This window comes from Copadichromis virginalis, linkage group LG6 (assembly GCF_057382275.1).
Source record: "Copadichromis virginalis isolate Kocher_CV1m ecotype Utaka linkage group LG6, C_Virginalis_male_GT1.1, whole genome shotgun sequence".
Lineage (NCBI taxonomy): Eukaryota > Metazoa > Chordata > Actinopteri > Cichliformes > Cichlidae > Copadichromis > Copadichromis virginalis.
In genome coordinates this window covers 14,044,659-14,067,016 of record NC_140623.1, presented here as the reverse complement: position 1 = coordinate 14,067,016, position 22,358 = coordinate 14,044,659, and the positions used below count along the sequence as shown (strand labels likewise).

Below are 22,358 nucleotides of genomic sequence, written 5' to 3'. Positions count from 1 at the left end.
ATGCAATGTCTTAGTTTTATTGTTCAGATTCAGCCGTGTTTTGTGTTGGGTGTAGTGTGATGCAATTAACTAGAGTAATAATAGTGATAAACATTATTTATGTAAGACCTTTAAGTCCTTTGACAAATACACAAAATTAGAAAACAAAATTTGGCTAAAACCAGCCAAATATCAAAGACACACAAAAAACGCAGTAGACAGTACAACAAAAGACACTGCATTATTGTGTAGACATGTTAAGTAAAAAAAGTGTGCTTCCATTAAAATAAACTCAACAGATAAATAAAATGACTGGTTAGTATAATATAATTCAGGCTTTAAAACAATCAGAGCGTTAAATCAACACTGTACCACACACCGATAATGACAAGCTTCATGAACACGTGAGTTTATTTTGCAGCTTGTATTTGTCTGTAAGTGCCCTCTTGAGTTGAAACCAGTGACCGGAAGTGTTCATTATCGAGTCTTGCTGCAGTGCGGACCTCCCGCGGGGCTTCACATTAAAAGCACCCACTTTGACGTCTCAAGGAACGGGAGCGTCTCGGCGTCTCTCCCTGCGGCTGCCCGTCACAAGGTTAAATATTTGCAAAGAGGCACATGTTTTAGACTCAAAGTTAGCTTGCTAATTGCGAGAAAAAGAGGAACACGTATCCCGGGAGAAGGTCAGCAAACCGTGTGACTTGAGCCCGCAGGGAACTTTCGCTTCTCCGTCGACTTTTCTGTGCTGCGTGTTTGTGGAAACGCCGCTTGTTTGCGCTGAAACGCAGTGGTTAGGAGGACCCACATTGAAGTTTCAATCTGGTTAACTTTCAATAACATTATAGTTTTGTTGCAACAAAAAATTTCGCAACTGTTTTTATTTATTTTTTGCCTCCTTGGTAGCGGTTGTTGTTGTTGGGTCCCGTGTGAACAGCTGACTCACGGACTGTAGGCTGGGCGGCACCGCGACATGGCGGTGTTTGAGCCCGTAGCCTACTCTTCCTCCCCTGCGGAGTAGATCAAAGGTACTCGCTGATACCCTCCTGGGGGCTGACCCTTCACCGAGTCAAGATGATCGGGTCACCGGACCTGCTGGCCTTCACCAGCACGGAAGGCTTTGGGGGAGAGGAAGACGAGCAGGAGGCTCAGGGTCTACCTGAAGAGCTCTCTGTCCCTCGCTTCCCCTCTTCTCATCCCTGGAGCACAGCAGCACAGTTTCACAGAGACTTCATATTGGTGGCTGAGTTCTCAGAGCAGGTGTGTTTGCTTCATTCAAACAAAAACTGCTGGTTTCTTACTGTGATCGCACTTGTTTTAAACGGGATCCCATGTTTTTGGGGGGTTATTTTCTGTCTATATAGTTTTAACAGGGTGGATTCTCATAAACACAAAAAAAGCTTCGAATAATGGGGTCAGTACACCTGCAGGTAATCCCCGTGTGCTTGATATAAAGGTGTATGAGGCATTGGAGAAGGGGTAGCTTTAATATGGTCATCTTATGCACAATCAGTCAATCATGGTATGAGCTGAGGAACTACATCAAGTGTAGGATAATGAAAGATTATTTTGAACTGTTATGTGAAGCTATTTTACAGTTAAATAATACAAATATGGAGCTTGTAAAGTGTCAAATGGGATACGCCAAAGTTGGACCCCCATATTTACTGATTCTCCTTCAGAAACAATAGGTGTTGAAGTATTGCAAACCCATCTGCTAAAGATTATTTTGTAAAAAAAAAAAAAAAAAAGTTTAAGTACATTTATAAATTCCCAGAAGAAAGTTAAAGACAATCCAGGCCTAGGTTTATAACCCTGCTTTATCTGCATTAAGGTGCATAGGTATTATAATAGCACGGAATCACTTGTTACACACATATAATCAGGCTGCATTCTCTACAGTGCAACCATGTTTACTCCAATACAAACAATATATTTCCTGCTGTTTTCTAGATACTTATGCATCACTGTGTTGCAGCAGATAGTGAGTTGACGTTTATTCATTCAGGAAGTCTCTTTAAGATTAAGATCTTTTTGTCAAGACAGAACTACTGAATGATTAACAGGAAATACTCTCCAAGTCAATCACACAAACGAGCCACCTCTCACATAGAGGGACGCCGAATCAAAAAGTTACAAATAATAAATTAGCAAGTGCAACTTCCCACATTGTTGCGTATCTGTAACCGGAAGGTCGCTGGTTCGATCCCCGGGCTCTCTGTCCTGGTCGTTGTGTCCTTGGGCAAGACACTTTACCCTACCGCCTACTGGTGTTGGCCAGAGGTTCTGTCAGTCTGCCCCAGGGCAGCTGTGGCTACAACCATAGCTTACCTCCACCAGTGTGTGAATGCACGAATGGATGAATAGTGGCATTGTAAAGCGCTATATAAATCCAATCCATTATTATTGCTGGGGTTCAGTGATGAAGGATGAATAAAACACATGGCATGACATGAATACACAAAGGCAAGTAAAGACATAATATTAAAACAAAAACAACAAATGAGAAACCAGGTTTAAGCATTTATGGTAATATTAGTCTTAATTTTGTCATCATTCTTTATTTCTGAAAAAGCATAAAAATCATCTGAAAACAGCTTTCTTCTGTTTATAAGGACGCCCCTTGTAAACAAGTACATTTTAGGATGTCTGCTCCCAGCGGTATCATACAGATACACGTTCGGCAGTTTGCACCTCAGGCATGTTAAAAGTTCACGACAGTAAAATTAGAAAAAGACTCAACAAGTATTGCTTGTTTGGAAGCTTTGCCAGGAGAAAGGCTATTCTCTCTAAAGAGAACATGGCAGCAGAGCTTGTTAAGTTTGTTAGCGTTAATCTGAACAAAACGCAAGACTTCTGGGACATTTGAACAGATGAGATCAGGATGGTGATGTTTGACCATAATGCACAGCGCCATCTTTGGAGAAAACCAAACACAGGGCACCTCATACTAACTGTTAAGCACGGTGGTAGAGGGGTGGTGATTTAGGTTTGTTTCACAGCCACAGGACCTGGACTCCTTACAGTCATTGAGATGCCCATGAACTCTTCTGTATATCAAGGAATTCTAGAGTCAAATGTGAGGCTGTGTCTAAAAGCTAAAGCTTTGTGCAAACTGGATCGTGCAACAGGCCGATAATCCCAAGCACAGCTGCAAATCTACAACAGAACGAATAAAAAACAGAAAAAAATCAAGCTGTTTCAATGGCTCAGTCAAAGTGTGCACATCAATCGAAATCTGTGATGGGACCTTACCATAGCTATGCAGAAACAAATGCCTGAAATTCTCAATGAACTGAAGTAATGCTGCTAAGAGTGGAACAAAATTCCTGCATAATGGTGTGAGGGACTGATAAAGTCATAGAGGAAATAATTACTTCATGTTATTGCTGCTAAAGACGGTTCTACAAGCTATTAAGTCATGGGGTGTGTTGAGTTTTTCTCATGACTGTGAATGGCTTTTCTGTAGACATTTTCTTCATCTTATTTAAGGCTCTAAGAACAGAGGGTGTGGTATGCTCCATATGTGGTAAAAAGCCCCTGAATCAAGTTTGTGATTTTTGGACTACCTAAATAAATCCACAAATCTAAAATTAAAGCCAGATGATTAGTGACTGATTTGATTACATCTCTACAAACCCCCTGCTCTGTGTCTCCAGGTGGGTCCATCTCCTGTGCTGACAATACCGGAGGACTCCAGAGTCCTCGGGTCATTTGACCTCAACCACTTCTCTGTTCGCATCATGTCTGTGGATTACCAAGCGTCTGGCCCCGGCCACACCCCTCCATCCTCTCCCGGCCCCCGACTCAACTTCAGCGAGGACTCCAAAGTAATCCTGGGAGATTCAGCAGAGAATGCGTTTGCATATGTTCATCACCTGACGCTGTACGACTTGGAGGCTCGGGGGATGGTGCGCCCTTTCTGCATGGCCTACGTGTGCTCGGACCAGGTGAAGCTGATGGACAACTTTTCTGAGCTATCGACACGCTTCGCTGAGGCAGCTGAAAGCCTCAAGACGGGAAACAGACAAGCATTTTCTATTGAGCTGCAGAGAAAACTACAGGAGCTCGAGTAAGAGCAGCACTTTTTACTTTGATTAAATTGGACGGTTCTGTGCAAAACTGTTTGTACTAAAATATCCAAGCCACTTACTTCTAAATATCTTTAATTTGAGCAGATTAAGAGCGTAAATTGGAAGGAATAATGAAGACGGCCTGAAGAGAGTGAAAATGCTTCAATTTCTATCTCAGTGGTGAAAAGGGGAAGCTGTTAAAGAGGAAGCAGTCACAAGCTCAAGCATCACTTCATTTATCAAAAAGGATGCTTCTTATTTTTCAGATCCTCCTGTGTGGCCTCTTGTTTATTTGGCACAGCTGCATTTAGTGATAATTTCACTGTAACTTTGAATTTCTAGCCTCAAGCCTAAGCCTAACCTGAAAGAGGAAGGAGCTGGATACCACCTTCCACTAGTAATGACTTGTAATGTGCAGGGTTGGTTAGCAGGTCTAACATTAGGCCCCGCCTTCCCTGATAACCTTTTGCTAACTTTAACCTTCTTTTTGTTAAAAGAACTGCATCCCCCAGCTAAAAATCAAATGGATTTTTAATGTAGGATCTTTTACTTTTACACAAATCCACTCACTTGCTTATAACACAGCTCTTCAGTCATCAAATCTCAGGGATGCTTTTATGTTTTAAAAAACATGTATAAACCCACATAAGTGTGTATTCAGAAATGTAGACTCAGAAGTATCTTGGGCATGGTTGTCATGGTAATTTTGAACTTTTAATGGTTTCTTTGAACTGTTCTTTTTTTCAGGGTGGATGATTGTACAGCAAAAATATCTAATGACTTTAAAAAACAAAATTCAGCTGCGCAAACTTGAATTTATTTTGGACTTTTGATAATCTCTGATACAAACAGATTCAAGCACCCCACTTGAAAGCCAGTGGGGTGCTTGAAACAGAAGATTATTTTGGCTAAGATTGTGGCTCGTCTTCTCAAGAAATTTAGCTTTTCCCAGAAGTTTGTAGTTCATGGCAGCCTTGAAACTGTGACACCACTGTTAGTTAATTAAGGGCTGCTCACCACATGTTACTGCCTGTGTTTCAGGTACAGACGGCTGACCCTTCGTAAGGACGCAGAACGTCAGACAACGGTAAATGTGTTGACAGAATCTGAAGGAGAAAGTGAAGAGCTCGAAGCTGTGGAGCGTTCAGTCTTAAATCACAGAGAGCTCCTTCGTCAGGTCGCATCTTACCCAAACAGGAAGCTCAAACAGCCTGACTTCTTGCCCTATGACCCAGCCACCTCTCTCACGGATCCATTGCTGTTGCCACCTTTTGAGCCATGCTTCTCATTCTCCACCCCCTCCTGCAAGTCAGAGCACCACCTGAAGCCACTGGAGGAGCTTTGCAACGAATACTACCTGTCTCTTACGAAGGACCGGCTCAAAGACACAGAGCGACGTCTCCGTGGTGACAGAAGTGTCCTGCGAACTACTTATGCCACACAATCATTGTCCAGGAGACTAACACTCACCAACTTCCTGTTTGAGCTATGGAGCCCGGACGATGGTGATGAAGAGGGCACTGAGGTGGAGCTGCCGAAGGACATGGGGAGTAAGAGGACTGGCGGGGCTTTTCAGCCAGAACCACCAAGCATGGAGTCGTTCTTCTCCTGTGTGGAGGAGATCCCAATCAAACTGGAGGCAGCAGAAGCACATACACTGACCCCTGGTCCTGGTCCTGGCACAGAGATGACGGGGAGTGTAAGCAGCAGTGACAGCATCGAAGTGCTCGGAACTGAGAAGTCGTACATGACGCAGCATGTCGCCGACAGCAGAGGTACGGCAGTGCGGAAACATTTCTCAAATAAATGTTTGGCGGATTGGGTATTTTTGTTAGTCAATTCATATAAGAACAAAAATAACAAATAGTGTCTGGTTGTTGATCAAGAGTGCCAAATATATCAGAACCGGCCCACCCAAAGGTCTAATCGGGTCCACTGGGTGGCTTTCAATAAACTCTGACATGTTTGATTTTGTCTTATATTAATTAAATACCACAGGGACTCAGTTTGAACATTTGATCCTCTGCTCCTGTGTGGATGTCTGGGATTTAAGCAACAAATGATGGTTTAAAGAAATATCAATGAAAAAAAGTCTTTCGGCTTTTCATTACATATCTAGTGAGATTAAATGCTTATTTTAAAATTAAAAAAATGAAACAAAAACCTTTCTCTTCCACAGACACACCAGTCGGAATGACAGAGAGTTGCAGCAGGCGTGCAGCAGTAGACACTGGCATCAGACACCCGCGAGCTTATGCAAAGCGTGCCAACAGCGAGGACAGCATTGAAGTGCTCAGCACCACAGAATCCATCCTTACCGAAGACCTCACCGCCATCACAGAGGAGGAAGCAGAGCTGCAGCCTCTTAGCAACGGCTTTGAGAATGAAGAAGAACTACAGATGGTGGATAAGTCTTACAAAGTCCTCCAAGAGGAAGAGACACTGAATGCACCTGCTGCAGTAGGCGAGGATGAAAATGATGGGCCTGATGAGGAAGATCAGTGTTGCGTTGAAAGTGAAGAGCCTTTGGAGCAAACAATGGTTACTGATGACATCATGATCAAAGAGCAGCCAGGCGCCATAAAGATGAATCAGTTTCGCAAAGACAACAGTGAAGAGAAGACCTCCAAACTACTGCAAGGTAACACGTTGTGCAACTATTCATTTCTCAAGCTCTCGTTATTACATCCATGCTATAAAACTATGAAAAACATATATTCACTTTGTCGGTATGGTTTTTATCCGTTTTAAATAAAATCTGCAGCAACACAGAAATTAATGAGAAGCTATTTTAAAAATGTGGAAAATATGCATTTGTAATCGTGGCTTAGTGCAAATTTAGTTGGGGTTTTTTTTTCTTCTGACATAATTTAAAATTATAACAGCTGATCATTTAATAAAGCGCTTAACTGCTAGGGAAAGTAGCTGATTACTGTAGTTTTTTTAAAACATATAAAATATTGTTATTACTCCACAGCTGACGAAGCGATGAAGCCCTCACCTGAGGTTCACCAGAAGGTGCGGCTGATGCCCCAGGACAATGCGAACTTTGCACCTGGTTCCTACATGGCCGAGGTGGATCGTTGGTCTTCCCCCCGCCCTCCCCTGAGGCTGCTGAGTGTTGATGAGGAGTCAACACTCAGCAGCATCAGTTTCACTGAATCTTCAGAGCCCCCATCCCCCATTCAAAATATCCACAGCAACATCTGCTGGGATAAGAGGAGGAGGAGAAAGGCTGGACTCAGAGCCCTCAGGTTTATCAAGCACAACTCGTTCTCCCAGCATGCAGTGTTCTGTCTCCTGAGTGGCCGGCCACTGGTTGTCATCGGAGGAGATGAGAACCTAGTCAGGAAGACGGTGGATGCTCTGACCCTCTTCCTGCCTGCTCCTGGTCCTCATAGAAGTGCTGTGAAGATGTGTTTGACCACGCCCCTTCAGCTGACTGACCTGCTCACCTGGAGACTGATGGGAGTGTACAGGTGAGGGCTATCTGCCATCCTGCTGTTTTGTTTGTTTATTTTTATGCATTTATTTTTGAGTTGGCAGTAAATATTTCGGTAACAGGGTGGCTAGTGGCTAATGCTAGGTTACTGGTCAGCACTAACCAGATACCTGCTAACGTATAAATAAAATAATATTTCACTCGCCAAAACCAGAGTACAGACTTGTTAAAATACATTACAAGTCCTGCTTTTTTTGTTTCGTAACTTCATTAAGGTAATTAAAAGTCAGCAACCTCATACCGATGAGATGTCCAGTTCATTGAGCTAAGGTTAGAGCTAGCAGGCAGCTATGGCTTATATCCACTAGCCCTCAAATTGGCCAAACCATTAATAATGCATGACTTTAAACCAAATACAGTTTAACTGGAGATCTTATAGAGAAATTTAAAAAGTATGACCCTCCCTACAGTTGTAATGAGCGAGGAGGGGACATTAGCCAAAAAGTTTTTGTCCCAGACTGTAAACATGTTTGTCTGCTGTCAAGTTGGGTGCTTTAACTGTATATAAACGCTTTTAATCAGGTGGCCATTTAAGGTGAATGTCAGACCTGGAAACATTAAGTTCTGTCACCACCTTTACAAACTGAGCAGCTGAGGTTTATGCTTTTCATTGTTTACTTGCTAAGTTTATGGGTCTAGGTAGCTTCAAGTTGATCCGAAATGACAGTAAACTGACATGTGTAGAAGGCTACAGCTTATTTCTTTTTTTCTTCAGCTTCAGGTCATAAATGAAATTTATTAATGTCACATCCATGTCATGGTTTCTTGCACCAGATCATCCTCAGCTTCTTTTTCCACCATCCTTCCTTCTCTGAGTCGCTACAGTCGTTATGTGGCTCTGCTGGACCTCGACCAGAGGACGCTGCGGTGCCCGTCTTACTCTGGTTCTCTTCTCAGCAGACTGGCCAATCCTCACACTGGTATCACCCGGGGCATCACCTACCTGCAGCATCTGGAGAGCTGCCTTGCTGCGCTGGTCAATCACGTACTGGTGCACACTTTTATACCTCTTTTTAAAAATCTATGCGTTGCTAAAGAGAAGGGTAACACAGAAGAGGATTCCTGGTGTGAACGAGGTGTGAGCGAATGTGATTTGAGAGTGATGAGCTATCTGTCTCATCTCATTAAACAGCAGTATGCGGGACGTGGACCTCCAGTGTTAAGATTTGCTTACAGCTCAGTGCAAATGCACAGAAACACAATGACATCATAGGCGTCCAGACGGAGAAAAAGAAACCCTGAATGTTTAGATGTTTCTCTAATTTTTAGGTTTGATCAACTGCTGCTGTGAACATTTCGGTACAAAAAAAATGTTTTTATGTGCAGTGTTAAATATAGATTTAGGTCACATCGTTGCACTAGTGCCTCACTTGGCACCAAAACCCTTCCACATGCTGGCAGCCTTATCACTTAATGACACATGAACTTGTAATTTAAGAAAACTGAGCCTTATCTGAACACTGTGCAATGTAAGCAAGCCTGTAACCTCTATAGAGTACTGTTTACTATAGAGTACAGCACGACATCCACATGACATGTAGGTCCATTACATCATTACTTTGTAAAAACCTGTCACCCTGCCTTTAGCATGTCTGATAGTCACAAATAACTGGCAGCCTATAATTATTCTACGACTATTAATGACAATGCGGCCCATGCAGTAAACCTGCAGGTCTGTTGGATGTCAATGGGTTCTTGCTAAAGGTTAAACAGAAAGATCAGTACCATTTTGTTTGAACAGACAGGTAGTGCATTACATTGAATCACCCATCACCAAAATCTCAAGTGAAGCATTGGTGGAGAAGTGTGCACTGTTTTGTAAAAGCTGTGTGTGGTGTAAAGGTATGTGTACTTTTAAAGCACTTTACAACTGAGTACTCGGGTGCTTTTTACTGCAAGCCTCATTCAAACAAGCGCATTTTTCTATACTGGAGCCTTGTCACACAATTGCACAAACACTGAGGGATGCAGCAGGGGCAAATGTTTAGTATCTTGCCCAAGGATATTTGATGTGCAGGCTGGAGAAGCCAGGGAGTGAACTGATCACTAATGTTTCTTGGCTGAATTGATAATGGATTTATAGTGTTGGCATTATTATGCCAAAATGGTTAGCTTGCATGAACACCAGATAATTACCTGTTTTTATCCCTCGATTATGAATTTGTAGGATTTTTTTTTTCCTTTTTCAAATTAAGCAGAAACAGTCCATAGCACTTACAAATTTGTTTTGTTTTTTTTGTTTGTTTTTTTTAAATTGATATGGTTCAGGTACCTCTTTTCCACTGTGGGTGCAGATTCAATTCTGCACCAGGAACCACGGATTTCCTTAGAATTAAAAAAAAATAACGTTTTTGTAAAAAAATCCTTACTTTTGTCTATAAAAGTACACATTACACCATCAGTTACTGTGGTAACTAGAACTCCATAAAAGCCCGTTAATCCAACCGGGATTTTTTTTTTTTTTTGTATACAGCACACGATTTGAAACAATAAAGTGCCTTTATAAAATGACAGAGCAACAACATCCTTCTCTCTGACACTTGTACTGTTGTTTATCTTGCTGTGGAGACAAAATCATTTTGTATTCAAGCAGCGATTCAGCAATCTAATGCATAAAACTGTCTTTTTATTTATAACTGTAACATTAACATTTTACGAACATTAAAAAGGTGAATCAATATCAAGTCTCTTGTCATCAGATGGTGAGTAGTAGGGTTGATCTGATATCCTCGTGTTGGTGTTGTTCCCAGACCATCATGAAAATGTTGTTCCAGGATCAACATTGCAAGTGACCAATCAGAATGTTGTGACATCATACTTTTGCGACTTCGGGAAAAAACAGCGTAAAACAAAAAACTGTACTTAAGCTGCGAGAAACCGCCTCTGTCCGCCGATCAACGGACCCTGACCGTAACCCTTTAATAAACAGTAAGCAGAATTGATATTGTCCTTGCAACATTGGAATTTCATAAATGCACGAATGGCTTGGCGCGCAAAAGAATAACGTCACAACAATGTGATTGGTCACTTGCAATGTTGAACCTGGAACAACATTTTCATGATGGTCTGGGAACAACACCAACACGAGGATATCAGATCATCCGAGTAGTAGTGCCAGTGTGGGCGCAGCTGCACCAGGAACCACGGATTTCCTTAGAATTAAAAAATTATAACGTTTTTGTAAAAATAATCCTTACTTTTGTCTATAAAAGTACACATTACACCATCAGTTACTGTGGTAACTAGAACTCCATAAAAGCCCGTTAATCCAACAGTGTTTTTTTTGTATACAGCACACGATTTGAAACAAAGTGCCGTTATAAAATGACAGAGCAACAACATCCTTCTCTCTGACACTTGTACTGTTGTTTATCTTGCTGTGGAGACAATAAAATCATTTTATATTCAAGCAGCGATTCAGCAATCTAATGCATAAAACTGTCTTTTTATTTATAACTGTAACATTAACATTTATGAACATTAAAAAGGTGAATCAATATCAAGTCTCTTGTCATCAGATGGTGAATAACAGAAGTATGTGCATTGTACCAACATGAGCTGGTGTGAGGACGCAGGTACAGTCGGGCATCTGTAAGACGCTGGCGACTCTCCGCAGTATTTAAACCTTTGTGGAAGGCAACAGTGCTGTAAACAGTGTTTAAGACTTCTGTAGCTCTGCAGGGGGTAAGTATGTGCAATCAGGATGCACTGGAACAAGAAGAAAAGTAATGACAATGAGATTCAGTCAGACACACGTGCAGTGCTGAAATTATCACATGGCTGTTAGAATTAAAAAAAAAAAAAAAAAAAAAAAATCCTTTATCAGACAATATTTCATAGTTAAAAAGTCCTTGCTTGTCCCACTTGTGCTGAGGTAATGTATGAGTCGGCATAAATATGTAGCTCTAACGCTTTTAGAGCCTCTCTTCCCTCCGTCGCAGACACTTAACGCACCTGCTGCATCCACAAAGCAACTTGCATTGTGGAGGAACCGCACACACACTCTTCACCCTGCTGCCTTCTGGCAAGAGGTACTGGAGTATTCAGGCCCTCACTGCCAGACTGTGAGACAGTTTCTTCCCAAGCTGTTAGACTCCTGAACACTCAGTAACTGGACTGACACACATGCATACCTTCATACACGTCAATACCAAGCACTTATCTGCAGAATCACACACATTCATACACCAAGTTACTTTTTGCACATTTCTATTGCACTGTTGTGTCTGTATCGTTCTGTCTCTTGTTGCACTGTTTTTGTTTTTGCACACTGCACTTTATGTAGTCCTGTGTTGATTATCTGTTCTATGTCATATGTAGCACCACGGTCTTGGAGGAACGTTGTCTCGTCTCATTGAGTACTGCACATGGTTGGAATGACAATAAAGCCACTTGACATCACACTCCATTTTTATATTTACATTTAACGCACACAAACTTTTTTGGAGAACTGGGATTGTATTAAATCAAAGCTTTTCTGTTTCTGGAAGTTAATTTGATTAGCTAAAGGATGCTGAGATTTGTAGTGGTTTATCTCAAGACTTGTTCACATACCTGCTGTTTTCCCTCTCCTGTGCAATCGCCTGAAAGAATCTTTTCAGATGTTCTTCACTGGAGGAAAAACTTTCACAAAGCCACCTAAAGGCCCATGAATTCTCCTGCAACACAAGAAAGCTGATTAAACAACAAACAACAGCACAGCCCCCGAGAATTCAAAGTGTGAAATTATAGAATCTTTTCAGTCAATAGTGACCCCAAACAAACAGACAAAGCATACAATTTTAAAGTTGTGGTGTCATATGTTTAACTGCGAGTAACACTCTCACCTAAGAGAAAGCATCCTGCATCCTAAGTGTGAAAATGTCAGAAGAAAGACTTCTGTGAACAGCTGGAAACTACACACTAAACTCCAGCTGCTTTTATTAATTTGGAGAGTTATTTATCCATTACTGGTGTGTTAATCTGACCTGTCACAGGTGGTTTCCATCACAGATGAGACTTGAGTGAAGAGCTGGATCTTAAACATTTCTTTAGAGAGCAGCTACAAAATTGTAGATCAAAGTAAGAGTACTGACAGGGACTAGAAAGAGAGAGCATATTTCTCCTGTTTTGGCTTCCCTTCATTGGCTTCCTTTTAAATCCAGAATTGAATTCAAAATCCTGCTCCTCACATACAAGGTCTTAAATAATCAGGCCCCATCTTATCTTAATGACCTTGTAGTACCATATCACCCTATTAGAGCGCTCCGCTCTCGCTCTGCAGGCCTACTTGTTGTTCCTAGAGTATTTAAAAGTAGAATGGGAGGGAGAGCCTTCAGTTTTCAGGCCCCTCTTCTGTGGAACCAGCTTCCAGTTTGGATTCGGGAGACAGAATTAACTGAGGGAAAACAGTGTGTGGTTCCAATAGCCGAAGACATGTGGATTTTATGACTCTTCCACAGTGTGTCTTTTGTTTTGTTCCCCCCCCCCCCCCCCAAGTCTTAAAAGGTAGGTTTTCCTCCCCACTGTTACCAGTTGGTTGGGTCATCTGTATTACCTTCCAATAAATCATAGCAGGAGGTGACTATTCCTGTGATTTGGTGCTATATAAATAAAAAATGACCTGTAATCAATTTGAGAAGAGTGAGGCTGAGAGTGATTCTCTAAAACAAGCTTTTCCATGTTTCTTTATACTGTACTTGTCTTATTTGTTATGCACGTCTGTTGTTTTGTAATTTGAGGGAGGGGGGGAAGAAAAAAAAGGAAGGCCATCCAGTGCCAAATGAAAAGATGCAGATCCATCCGCTGTGGCGACGCCTTGGGAAATAAGGGAGCCGCGAAAAGTACCTTTAATTATTTCTTTAGCGAGACAAAGATGCAAGAGACACTCAAACTGTCATAGTTACACAAAATTATAGCACCGTTATTGTTGCGTGTGCCAATAGAGCCCTTTACATGATATAGCTTAAGTATGTGAAAGCACAAACAGTGGCGTGGCGTCTACGGAAGGAAAGCAAGAGTTGGCTACCTGAAAGGTGTTGAGCACAGGTAGGATCGGATACAAAACGGAATCGAGGATTCTTTGGCTCAAAGCTTCCGTCACCAACAGGAGCAAGGCCTGATCTGGATACACCTGCGAACACATTGGACTGTTTAGTTCTCGCAAATTCTAAACACTGAAGTGTAAGTGTTAATGCACTGACCTCATGCAAGGATCGTGGGATCTGCATATTGGAGCCCTTCTGATCAAGCAATATCCCTTTCACAACATCCCGCGCTTCCTTCATCATTCAGACATCGAGGAGACAAAATACAGAATGAAACAAAGCAGAGAAACATGGAGAAAGCTGCAAGTCTAACTCTAACAATCAAGAAGTACACACCTGCAGAAACTGCATACTGGGCATGGGTAAAGCAGTGAGTGAACCGCAAGGCTTGTTGACAATCGAGAGCAAACTGGTCCAACACCGAGACTGGATCAGAGGAGTATTAGACATGCAGTCAGACATGGGACATACTAGTCAAGGTTTTAACAAGTATAAAATGTACCTAAACCAAGAAATAAAGATGGCAGATATCTAGAGACAAAAACATTTTTCAGACTTGAATGAGGAGCTTTTAACTTACATCAGCATATACAGCACTGCAGCATCCCTGAGCCCTGAGAGCAAACCTCACCAGCTCATGACGTTTCAGCGGCACAGCATCTACACACAGAGGAATCAGATTTATTATCAATCCTTGTTTTATACTAAATCTTATCCTGAAGCTACGTTTACACTGCAAACCTCATTGCTTCATTTGGATATTTTGCGTTGATTTTTTTTGTTGAACTGTTCATATTAATGATGCAATTGTGTGGCCAAAATCAGATTCCCATGTGACCTGATTCATATGCTCTTGTTACTGTTCTTACAGCAACAAAGACTTCTCACACAGGAGGCGGTCATACAGAAGCAAGCACAGAGGTCACAGTTAGTATAACTTTAAAGGGCTGTAGCTGCAATCACATGACATTATTGTGCATGTGACATCTCTATTGAGGTGTATGTGGATGCACAGTTGAAGCGGGAATGTGGTGGAGTGATGACATGAATGGCTTCAGTAATGCACTTTCAACTGAAAATTTCGTGATAATTACAGTAACACTAAGAAAAATCAGACACAAGCACAAACTGACTTGGGTCACTTCTGAACTTGGTACAAACCCCCCCCAAAAAAAACAAAACATCTCTGCTGGACCTTCAATAGACTCCCACGCTGCACCAGCACAGCAGAGCTCTCCCGGTTTACTGACTGGTGTCAGCTTTGGTGCAGTCGCTGTTTCAAAGACTTTGAGATAAAAGAGGAAGAGGTCCGGAGTAAAGTGGGAAGCGGGAGCATTCACCGAGGGGAACAAACTTGTGAGAGCTGATGAAAAGTCTCCAGCCATGCACATGAAGTAGGGGATGAGGTCTTGTATCTGCTGAAACCTGACAGAGAAACAAATCCAATGCAGCAAGTCAGCAACATGTCACTGCTGGTGTCTAAATATTTAAACGTTTGATTTGAGATTTTAGTTTCTCTATAGATGGTAACTGCAGATTGACAGTCATTTCTGAACCTATATTTAACGAATTAATGAACTCCAGATGGGGTTTTAAACTATGAAATATGGAAGAGCTACAGTTTTCCCCTTTTTCAATTAAAAATGTATTATCCATCCTAGACTGGAAGAAGAAGATTGAAAATGTGAAGCAAGTGCAGAAGCGCCTCAAACCTCCCCTCTTCCTAATGGCCGTGGCGTGGGGGTGATCGGCTTATAGTTTTTACTTTGTAAATGTAGAACAAAACACGTTACACCTACGACACTGATATCCTGATCCAGGAAACTGTCTCACTCTCGCCTGCACCTGGATCAAGGATTTTCTTACAAAGTGCCGACAAATAGTCAAGCCTGGTCCTCACCTCACCCCCAAAACACCACTCAGTGCTGGTTATGTTTTTAAATCATGTACTGACATGACAATAACACAAAATGCACTTTGCTGGAAAGAAAAACAGAGGAACCTGTGCATGTACTCACTGTGCGGTGTTGTCTGTCTGGACGACTCGTAGATATCGACACAGCTCTCTGTACCTGCAGACAGAAACAACACAGTTAGACAGCTGTCTACACACAGCAAAGTGGATGAGTTCACGTATACAAACCTGCGCTGATGCTGCAGTAGCTCCGTCCTCAGCAGAATCACAGAAATCTGTTCAGTCAGGACGTCTTTCTTGCCTTTGTCCTTACGCACGCCTGACACGTTCTGTCCCTTCATCACAGACACGAGCAGGACGTCGTTCCAGGGGCGAACACACAGGCTGGAGCACACAAACATCAAGTTATAGCAACAACATATACATGTAACAGGTAACCCTGGAGGTTAAAGGGCGAGCATACCTGTTTCTCATGTTCCTCAGCTCAGCTGGGAAATGCAGTTTCTTGCAAAACTCCTGTAGTTTGTTAATGAAGTCTGGAGTAAAATTAGCCATCACCATCTGTCTCTGTACCAATGCTATTACCCTGGTAAGCACACACAAACACAAGTAGAAGATGAATATCCAGGTGAATGAGCTACAGGTATAACACAAGAAGTCAACGTGCATGCATTTACCTCTGCAGTAACATCGTTTTAGCTGTATCAACATTAGCCATTGGAGAAGCAAAGATGAAACCCCTGTAAATGGAATAAAAAAAATATTGAAAAACATTTGAAAATTAAGAAAAAAAGGAATGTGTGTAGAAGCGGAAATGCTGCAGTGAGTACCCTGAGAAATGGAAATGTCTAATAAAGTCCTCAGCAGCCCCCAGACTCATGATGACTGCCGCTCTGCTGTCCTGTTGATCTGCCTGGTTCAGGAACGAGGACACAAACTCAAACACCGGTGAGTAACTGGAACAAACACAACAAAAAACAAAGGAAAGTTAAAGAGACGTCTTAATATACAAGTGTGTGGACTCGTTCCAGCACTGCACTCCTAAAATTAACAGCTGACCTCACTGAAACGTTACGTCAGACTTTTTCAACTCGGTTTTCCTGGGTCTTTTCACGTGTGTTATGAATAAATCTTCTTTTTTACAGTACCGGTACTAGTTTTATTTTGTTGCATTTATCCGCGACACCTTAAAGGCCGGTCCGTGAAAATATTGTTGGGCATGAACCGGTCCGTGGCGGAAAAAAGGTTGGGGACCGCTGGTTTAGAGGAGAAGTCAGTAATGCATCAACAGAACAAGCAATAAATAAAGAAATACTTTTAAAACAAATAATTTAATCAAAAATATAAAATCGCAGATTTACAACCAGGCAGTCCTATGAAAAAAAACTGAAGCTTTTATAACACTATCTCCAAATACGTCACTAAAAGCAAAGAAAAGTGTGCACCCTTTCTCCAAGAATGGCTGATGTTAAGGCATCAGCTGTGTTAAACAATATTGGTCACCAGGACTCAGGGAACCAAAATGACCTCAGATGGTCTAAAGGGACATGTTTTTGAGGTGAGCCTTGGTGATCTGTAGGATGAATAGCTGGTCTTTCCACAGGTTTAAGCTCATTACTGGGAATGTTCAAGGCAAAAATTGTCACAGCAACTTCCATGGACCTGATCCGTAACAAGATATGGCAGACTTGCCCCCCCCAGACTTGCCCCCTTCCTGAGCTCTGTTTTGCTGCAGGTTTCTCCTGCAGTGTGAGTTTTTCCCTTCACACTGTCACCAAGTACTTGGCTCGAGAGGGGTCGGCTAACTGTAGGATCTTCACCTTACAATCCAAATCACTGTGAGGCACTTGTTGATGTAATTTGACACTATATAACTAAAGTTTATTGAATTGACCACAATTCAAGCCCAAGTGAATATAAAGACCACTGATGGCTACTTTCTTCTTCTTTTTTGTGTGGGTTTCACAAAAAACTGTACCAACCAGATTAGAAAGACCTCCTACACCTGATGGAGCTCATGACATGTGATGCTCTGACCAATGACCAGAAGGAAGTGCTGAACAAGGTGATCCACGACAGTGGTTCACACTTCAATGTTGGCCTTCTGTCAAATGTCTAAATAATTATACAAAGTTATTGTGAACTGGACTGTACATCAAAGCAGAGCATTAAGTGATTTACGAGCCAGCTGCTTGATGTATACCTGCAAGCTCAAGAAGCTTAAAAAGCCTTAAAAAGTCTGACTTGGGGAAAGTGATGAAGTTCCATGTTGAAGGTGGTGGCGGCAGTGCAGCAAAGGCAGAGGGTAGAGACAGCGGACAGCTATGACCGTGCCCATCCCGTAGACAGTGTAAAAACACTGACCTGAATAATCAATGTAAATGCTCCACATATTTATAGACATATTGGGAATCTCTTACAGCTATGGATTTATAATTGGTCCAGATGTGGCTCCTAATCATTGCAATATAGAAATCAAAATCTGAGTGTTATGAAACATACTTGTAGATGAAGCTTTGTTGGTTCTCTTGGCTCAGACCATATTCCTTTAGTGCCTCGCCTTTCATGTAGGACGAGTAGAGCGCAGAGAGCTCTTGTCTGAACTGCTGCAGCAACGTCGCTGGACATGAAGTGAAAATAAATAAATACATTAGTAAGATATATTTAAAGTACAGTACAAGAGGTTCATCTCGGGTGTCTCCTCGCATGAATTTGTTGTTTGCACCTGCTTGTCGGAGGTGCGAGTCCATTTCTGACAGGGTGAGGTTGAAAGCAGTCAGTCCTCCCAGCAGCTTATGGTTTCTGAGGTTGCTCCAGAAGGCGCTCCTCTTGTGGCTGTTGCAGTGACAAATGCCGCTCACGCACCACATTTCACACTGAAAAACCAGCGAGAAAAGCACATCAATCACTATTTTGTAAGAGACCTCCCCATGACTTCAAGGACCTGCTGGGGACATAGGGATGTAAAACTTCACTGACATAAGCTGGTGCTTGTTCATGAAGAGCTCTAAAAATCAAAACCTGAATTTTTTTAATCGACTCTGAATTTAATCTGGAGTCAGTGCAGCTGGGTCAGCAACAGCGTGCCATGAGAGCTCTTGGAAGACTTAGCACTCTGACCAACCTTCAGACATTCCAGGAAGTTGTGTTTACTTAGACAACAATGAATTACAGCAATCCAGGGGTAAAGAAATAAATGCATAAATAACAATCTCCAGGTCAGAGTGCGACACAATGGGACTTGACAATATGTCTTTAGTGATAAAAACAAGTGTGAACCACAGATCAGACATGAACACTCAAAGTGATGTTCATGTCAAATTTAGCAAACAAGGCAAGGCGACCAAGAGCTTCTATTTCCTTAGGCAAAAATAAGTCAGGGGCATAAACAAGGACTTCCTCATTAAATTGGAGAAAGCTGTTTGCCATCCAACTCTTCATAGACCTATTCAGGATCTGTAGCTTAAAAAGAGAGATGTATAACTGAAGGTCATCAGCATAGCAGATAGCAGCGATGACAGTCATGTTGTTAAAGGTCCCCAAAATGTGCTGAAGAGGGAGCAGATACAACAGAAACAATAAGAGCCCAGTACAGAACCTTATGGCACACCACAAGTAAGAGAAGTGGAAGAGGACCTGTATTCAAAATTAGCTTAAAATGAGCTGATAACACTACAAAAAAATCTTTAATTCTTTATTTCCCCCCATACTGTTTCTTGATACAGTGTTATTAAAAAACAAAACAAAAAACAAAGTATGCATTTATTTAATTTTTGAGTAGGCAAGAGCAAAAACAAGCAAAAAAAACAGATGAATACAGTTTAGTGAACCCTCCAAACTGCTGGTCAGAAACATTTTGTCCTGTTAACATTAACACCTACCAATGATGCCAGCTTATCGCAGATGTAGCAGAAGCACTGATCACAAATGAGCTGGTTACTGTCTACTGGCATGTTAGTCTCCAACTCTGTAGGCCTGAGCGTGCCAAAGAAAAGCAGTGTGAGCACCTGACACAGTAAGACGGGGGTAAAGAGCACTGATGGTCATTTCAAAGTGTATCTCACGTAAAAGGGTGTATGGGACAGTCGTAGCGAGCATGAGGTAGCACATCAGCGTGGCGGGAGAAGGTCACGACCAGGTCTTCCTCCAGAGTGCTGGGAGAGGACACGCAGTCTGGAACACAGAGGCTGTTAGTGATTAGTCATAAGATCATCCACAAACACATGGAGCAAACAAAATAAAACCGCTGTCACCTTTTTCCTTCACATCCACCACCTCCACGATGAGGCAGGACATGTCTCTGTCATCCTTATGATCATCGTCATCATCACTACTCAGGATGATTATATCTCCACTGTCTGCTGGCGTGCACATCAGAAATGCCTGGTTAAAAAAAGAAGAAAGAAAGAAACAGAAAAAGGAAAACCAACCATCAGTTAGTTCACAGATGCAGACCTGCAGTATGAAATGCGTGCATGAATGTAGACTTAACCCTGCAGTCATGCACCAAGGCTGCTAGCCCACAGGCTCAGCTGTGTGCTTTGTTGTGAATTTCTAAACTTTAGAGGTCATACTTTCTCAACAACACTGTGTTATTCTGCAGCATGAACTGTTCCAGCCAGGCCTAACAAAGGGACAGTACGGTTTTCTTACTTTTAAGAGGACAGTTATTTATTTTTACAACTTTAGAAACGCGTAGAAAAAAAAGTCGACCTCGCGCTTTATTAGCTGCAGGCGAACGTGTAACGTAAACCACATAAATGACCGCGTCGGTACCGTAAACCATAGTTTTCTTACCTTGTTCTGTTTTACTGTTTGTGTCTAAACCGAAGTACGCTTTCCTTCGCGCCTGGCGACTGAAATTTCTGCGTCACCGGATGTGATGGCGTCGCTTCCTCTGCTGCTGTTTCTTTCTTCTGTTTTTTGCGGCTGTGTAACAGCTTCGAGTTGCATTACCGCCGCCTCCCGCATAGAAGAGAGAAAACAGTCTAATTAAGGTGAAAATCATCATCTTGTTAATACATTGCTCCTAAAAATGAAGGGAACACTTGGTCACTCGGTCGAGTCTCTTCAACTTTGTCAGTTAGGAAGTAGAAAGCATGTAAGCCACTTCTTCAGGTTAACATCAGTGTTAAGCCTGGGTTTGAGGTATGAGCTCACCACCTTCTGACCAATCAAATGTTCGTCTTCCCTCCTGTCCGACCTCCATGCTCGGACGGGACCATGTTTAGATCCAGTTTTTCTATGTATTCTTTACTTCCTCTCTGACAGTCAAACATCACTGAAGATAACATGTATTAAATTAAATACTCAATAATAATCTGTCAGATTTTTACCAGAATTGTGATATTGGTAAATCTGTTTACTAACACTTTCCTTCCTGGGATCAAATAGACCTTAATGATATATTCAAAACACATTCATTAAACACTTTTAATACACAGCTACTGCACTCTGTCCTCTCATGGCAGGTTACTTTCAGTATGCATAAATTATGTGATTTATCAGATGCTGCCAGCATCAATACAGGGAGTGCAGAATTATTAGGCAAGTTGTATTTTTGAGGAATAATGTTATTATTGAACAACAACCATGTTCTCAATGAACCCAAAAAACTCATTAATATCAAAGCTGAATGTTTTTGGAAGTAGTTTTTAGTTTGTTCTTAGTTTTAGCTATTTTAGGGGGATATCTGTGTGTGCAGGTGACTATTACTGTGCATGATTATTAGGCAACTCAACAAAAAACAAATATATACCCATTTCAATTATTTATTTTTACCAGTGAAACCAATATAACATCTCCACATTCACAAATATACATTTCTGACATTCAAAAACAAAACAAAAACCAATCAGCGACCAATATAGCCACCTTTCTTTGCAAGGACACTCAAAAGCCTGCCATCCATGGATTCTGTCAGTGTTTTGATCTGTTCACCATCAACATTGCGTGCAGCAGCAACCACAGCCTCCCAGACACTGTTCAGAGAGGTGTACTGTTTTCCCTCCTTGTAAATCTCACATTTGATGATGGACCACAGGTTCTCAATGGGGTTCAGATCAGGTGAACAAGGAGGCCATGTCATTAGTTTTTCTTCTTTTATACCCTTTCTTGCCAGCCATGCTGTGGAGTACTTGGACGCGTGTGATGGAGCATTGTCCTGCATGAAAATCATGTTTTTCTTGAAGGATGCAGACTTCTTCCTGTACCACTGCTTGAAGAAGGTGTCTTCCAGAAACTGGCAGTAGGACTGGGAGTTGAGCTTGACTCCATCCTCAAACCGCAAAGGCCCCACAAGCTCATCTTTGATGATACCAGCCCAAACCAGTACTCCACCTCCACCTTGCTGGCGTCTGAGTCGGACTGGAGCTCTCTGCCCTTTACCAATCCAGCCACGGGCCCATCCATCTGGCCCATCAAGACTCACTCTCATTTCATCAGTCCATAAAACCTTAGAAAAACCAGTCTTGAGATATTTCTTGGCCCAGTCTTGACGTTTCAGCTTGTGTGTCTTGTTCAGTGGTGGTCGTCTTTCAGCCTTTCTTACCTTGGCCATGTCTCTGAGTATTGCACACCTTGTGCTTTTGGGCACTCCAGTGATGTTGCAGCTCTGAAATATGGCCAAACTGGTGGCAAGTGGCATCTTGGCAGCTGCACGCTTGACTTTTCTCAGTTCATGGGCAGTTATTTTGCTCCTTGGTTTTTCCACACGCTTCTTGCGACCCTGTTGACTATTTTGAATGAAACGCTTGATTGTTCGATGATCACGCTTCAGAAGCTTTGCAATTTTGAGACTGCTGCATCCCTCTGCAAGATATCTCACTATTTTTGACTTTTATGAGCCTGTCAAGTCCTTCTTTTGA

The 22,358-nt window shown here is 42.0% G+C and overlaps 2 protein-coding genes across 6 annotated transcripts; one reads left to right on the top strand and one right to left on the bottom strand.

Moving 5' to 3' along the window:
* Positions 1-513: 513 nt before the first annotated feature.
* smcr8b (Smith-Magenis syndrome chromosome region, candidate 8b) lies at positions 514-11,050 on the top strand. Of its 2 annotated transcripts, XR_014920836.1 has the most exons (7): positions 514-1,236; positions 3,636-4,048; positions 5,091-5,824; positions 6,229-6,690; positions 7,027-7,528; positions 8,326-9,839; positions 10,661-11,050. XR_014920836.1 is itself a non-coding variant. In XM_085458802.1 (6 exons), the coding sequence occupies exons 1-6, from the start codon at positions 1,051-1,053 to the stop codon at positions 8,762-8,764; spliced, it is 2,736 nt and encodes a 911-aa protein (XP_085314928.1). In that variant the 5' UTR covers positions 514-1,050; the 3' UTR covers positions 8,765-9,875. The 2 variants fall into 2 exon arrangements, 1 of the variants encoding a protein (XP_085314928.1); XM_085458802.1 differs by lacking the exon at positions 10,661-11,050 and having other exon boundaries at positions 8,326-9,875.
* Positions 10,978-20,633, bottom strand: LOC146707455 (uncharacterized). 4 transcript variants are annotated; one of them, XM_085458803.1, is made up of 19 exons: positions 20,290-20,632; positions 19,746-19,875; positions 19,557-19,665; positions 19,374-19,467; positions 18,218-18,368; positions 17,995-18,112; positions 16,323-16,448; positions 16,170-16,232; positions 15,956-16,078; positions 15,721-15,876; positions 15,596-15,649; positions 14,773-15,002; positions 14,158-14,237; positions 13,914-14,003; positions 13,734-13,811; positions 13,559-13,663; positions 12,519-12,592; positions 12,106-12,209; positions 10,978-11,259 (listed from the first exon to the last, which is right to left on the bottom strand). In XM_085458803.1, exons 2-18 carry the CDS (start codon positions 19,864-19,866, stop codon positions 12,149-12,151), a joined length of 1,833 nt encoding a protein of 610 aa, XP_085314929.1. In that variant the 5' UTR covers positions 19,867-19,875; positions 20,290-20,632; the 3' UTR covers positions 10,978-11,259; positions 12,106-12,148. The 4 variants fall into 4 exon arrangements, with proteins under 4 accessions (XP_085314929.1, XP_085314931.1, XP_085314932.1 ...); XM_085458806.1 differs by lacking the exon at positions 10,978-11,259 and adding an exon at positions 12,378-12,399 and having other exon boundaries at positions 12,165-12,209; XM_085458805.1 differs by lacking the exon at positions 12,519-12,592 and having other exon boundaries at positions 20,290-20,630.
* Between the last annotated feature and the right edge of the window lie 1,725 nt (positions 20,634-22,358).

Excerpts from the sequence above, each read along its gene's own strand:
- LOC146707455 (XM_085458803.1), bottom strand. The coding sequence starts at position 19,866 with ATGTGCACGCCAGCAGACAGTGGAGATATAATCATCCTGAGTAGTGAT. Across the intron at positions 16,079-16,169 it reads AAAACGATGTTACTGCAGAG|GGTAATAGCATTGGTACAGA; the intron begins GTAAATGCATGC and ends TGTGCTTACCAG. Across the intron at positions 15,650-15,720 it reads CTACTGCAGCATCAGCGCAG|GTACAGAGAGCTGTGTCGAT; the intron begins GTTTGTATACGT and ends TTCTGTCTGCAG.
- smcr8b (XM_085458802.1), top strand. The coding sequence starts at position 1,051 with ATGATCGGGTCACCGGACCTGCTGGCCTTCACCAGCACGGAAGGCTTT. Across the intron at positions 1,237-3,635 it reads TGGCTGAGTTCTCAGAGCAG|GTGGGTCCATCTCCTGTGCT; the intron begins GTGTGTTTGCTT and ends CTGTGTCTCCAG. Across the intron at positions 6,691-7,026 it reads GACCTCCAAACTACTGCAAG|CTGACGAAGCGATGAAGCCC; the intron begins GTAACACGTTGT and ends ATTACTCCACAG.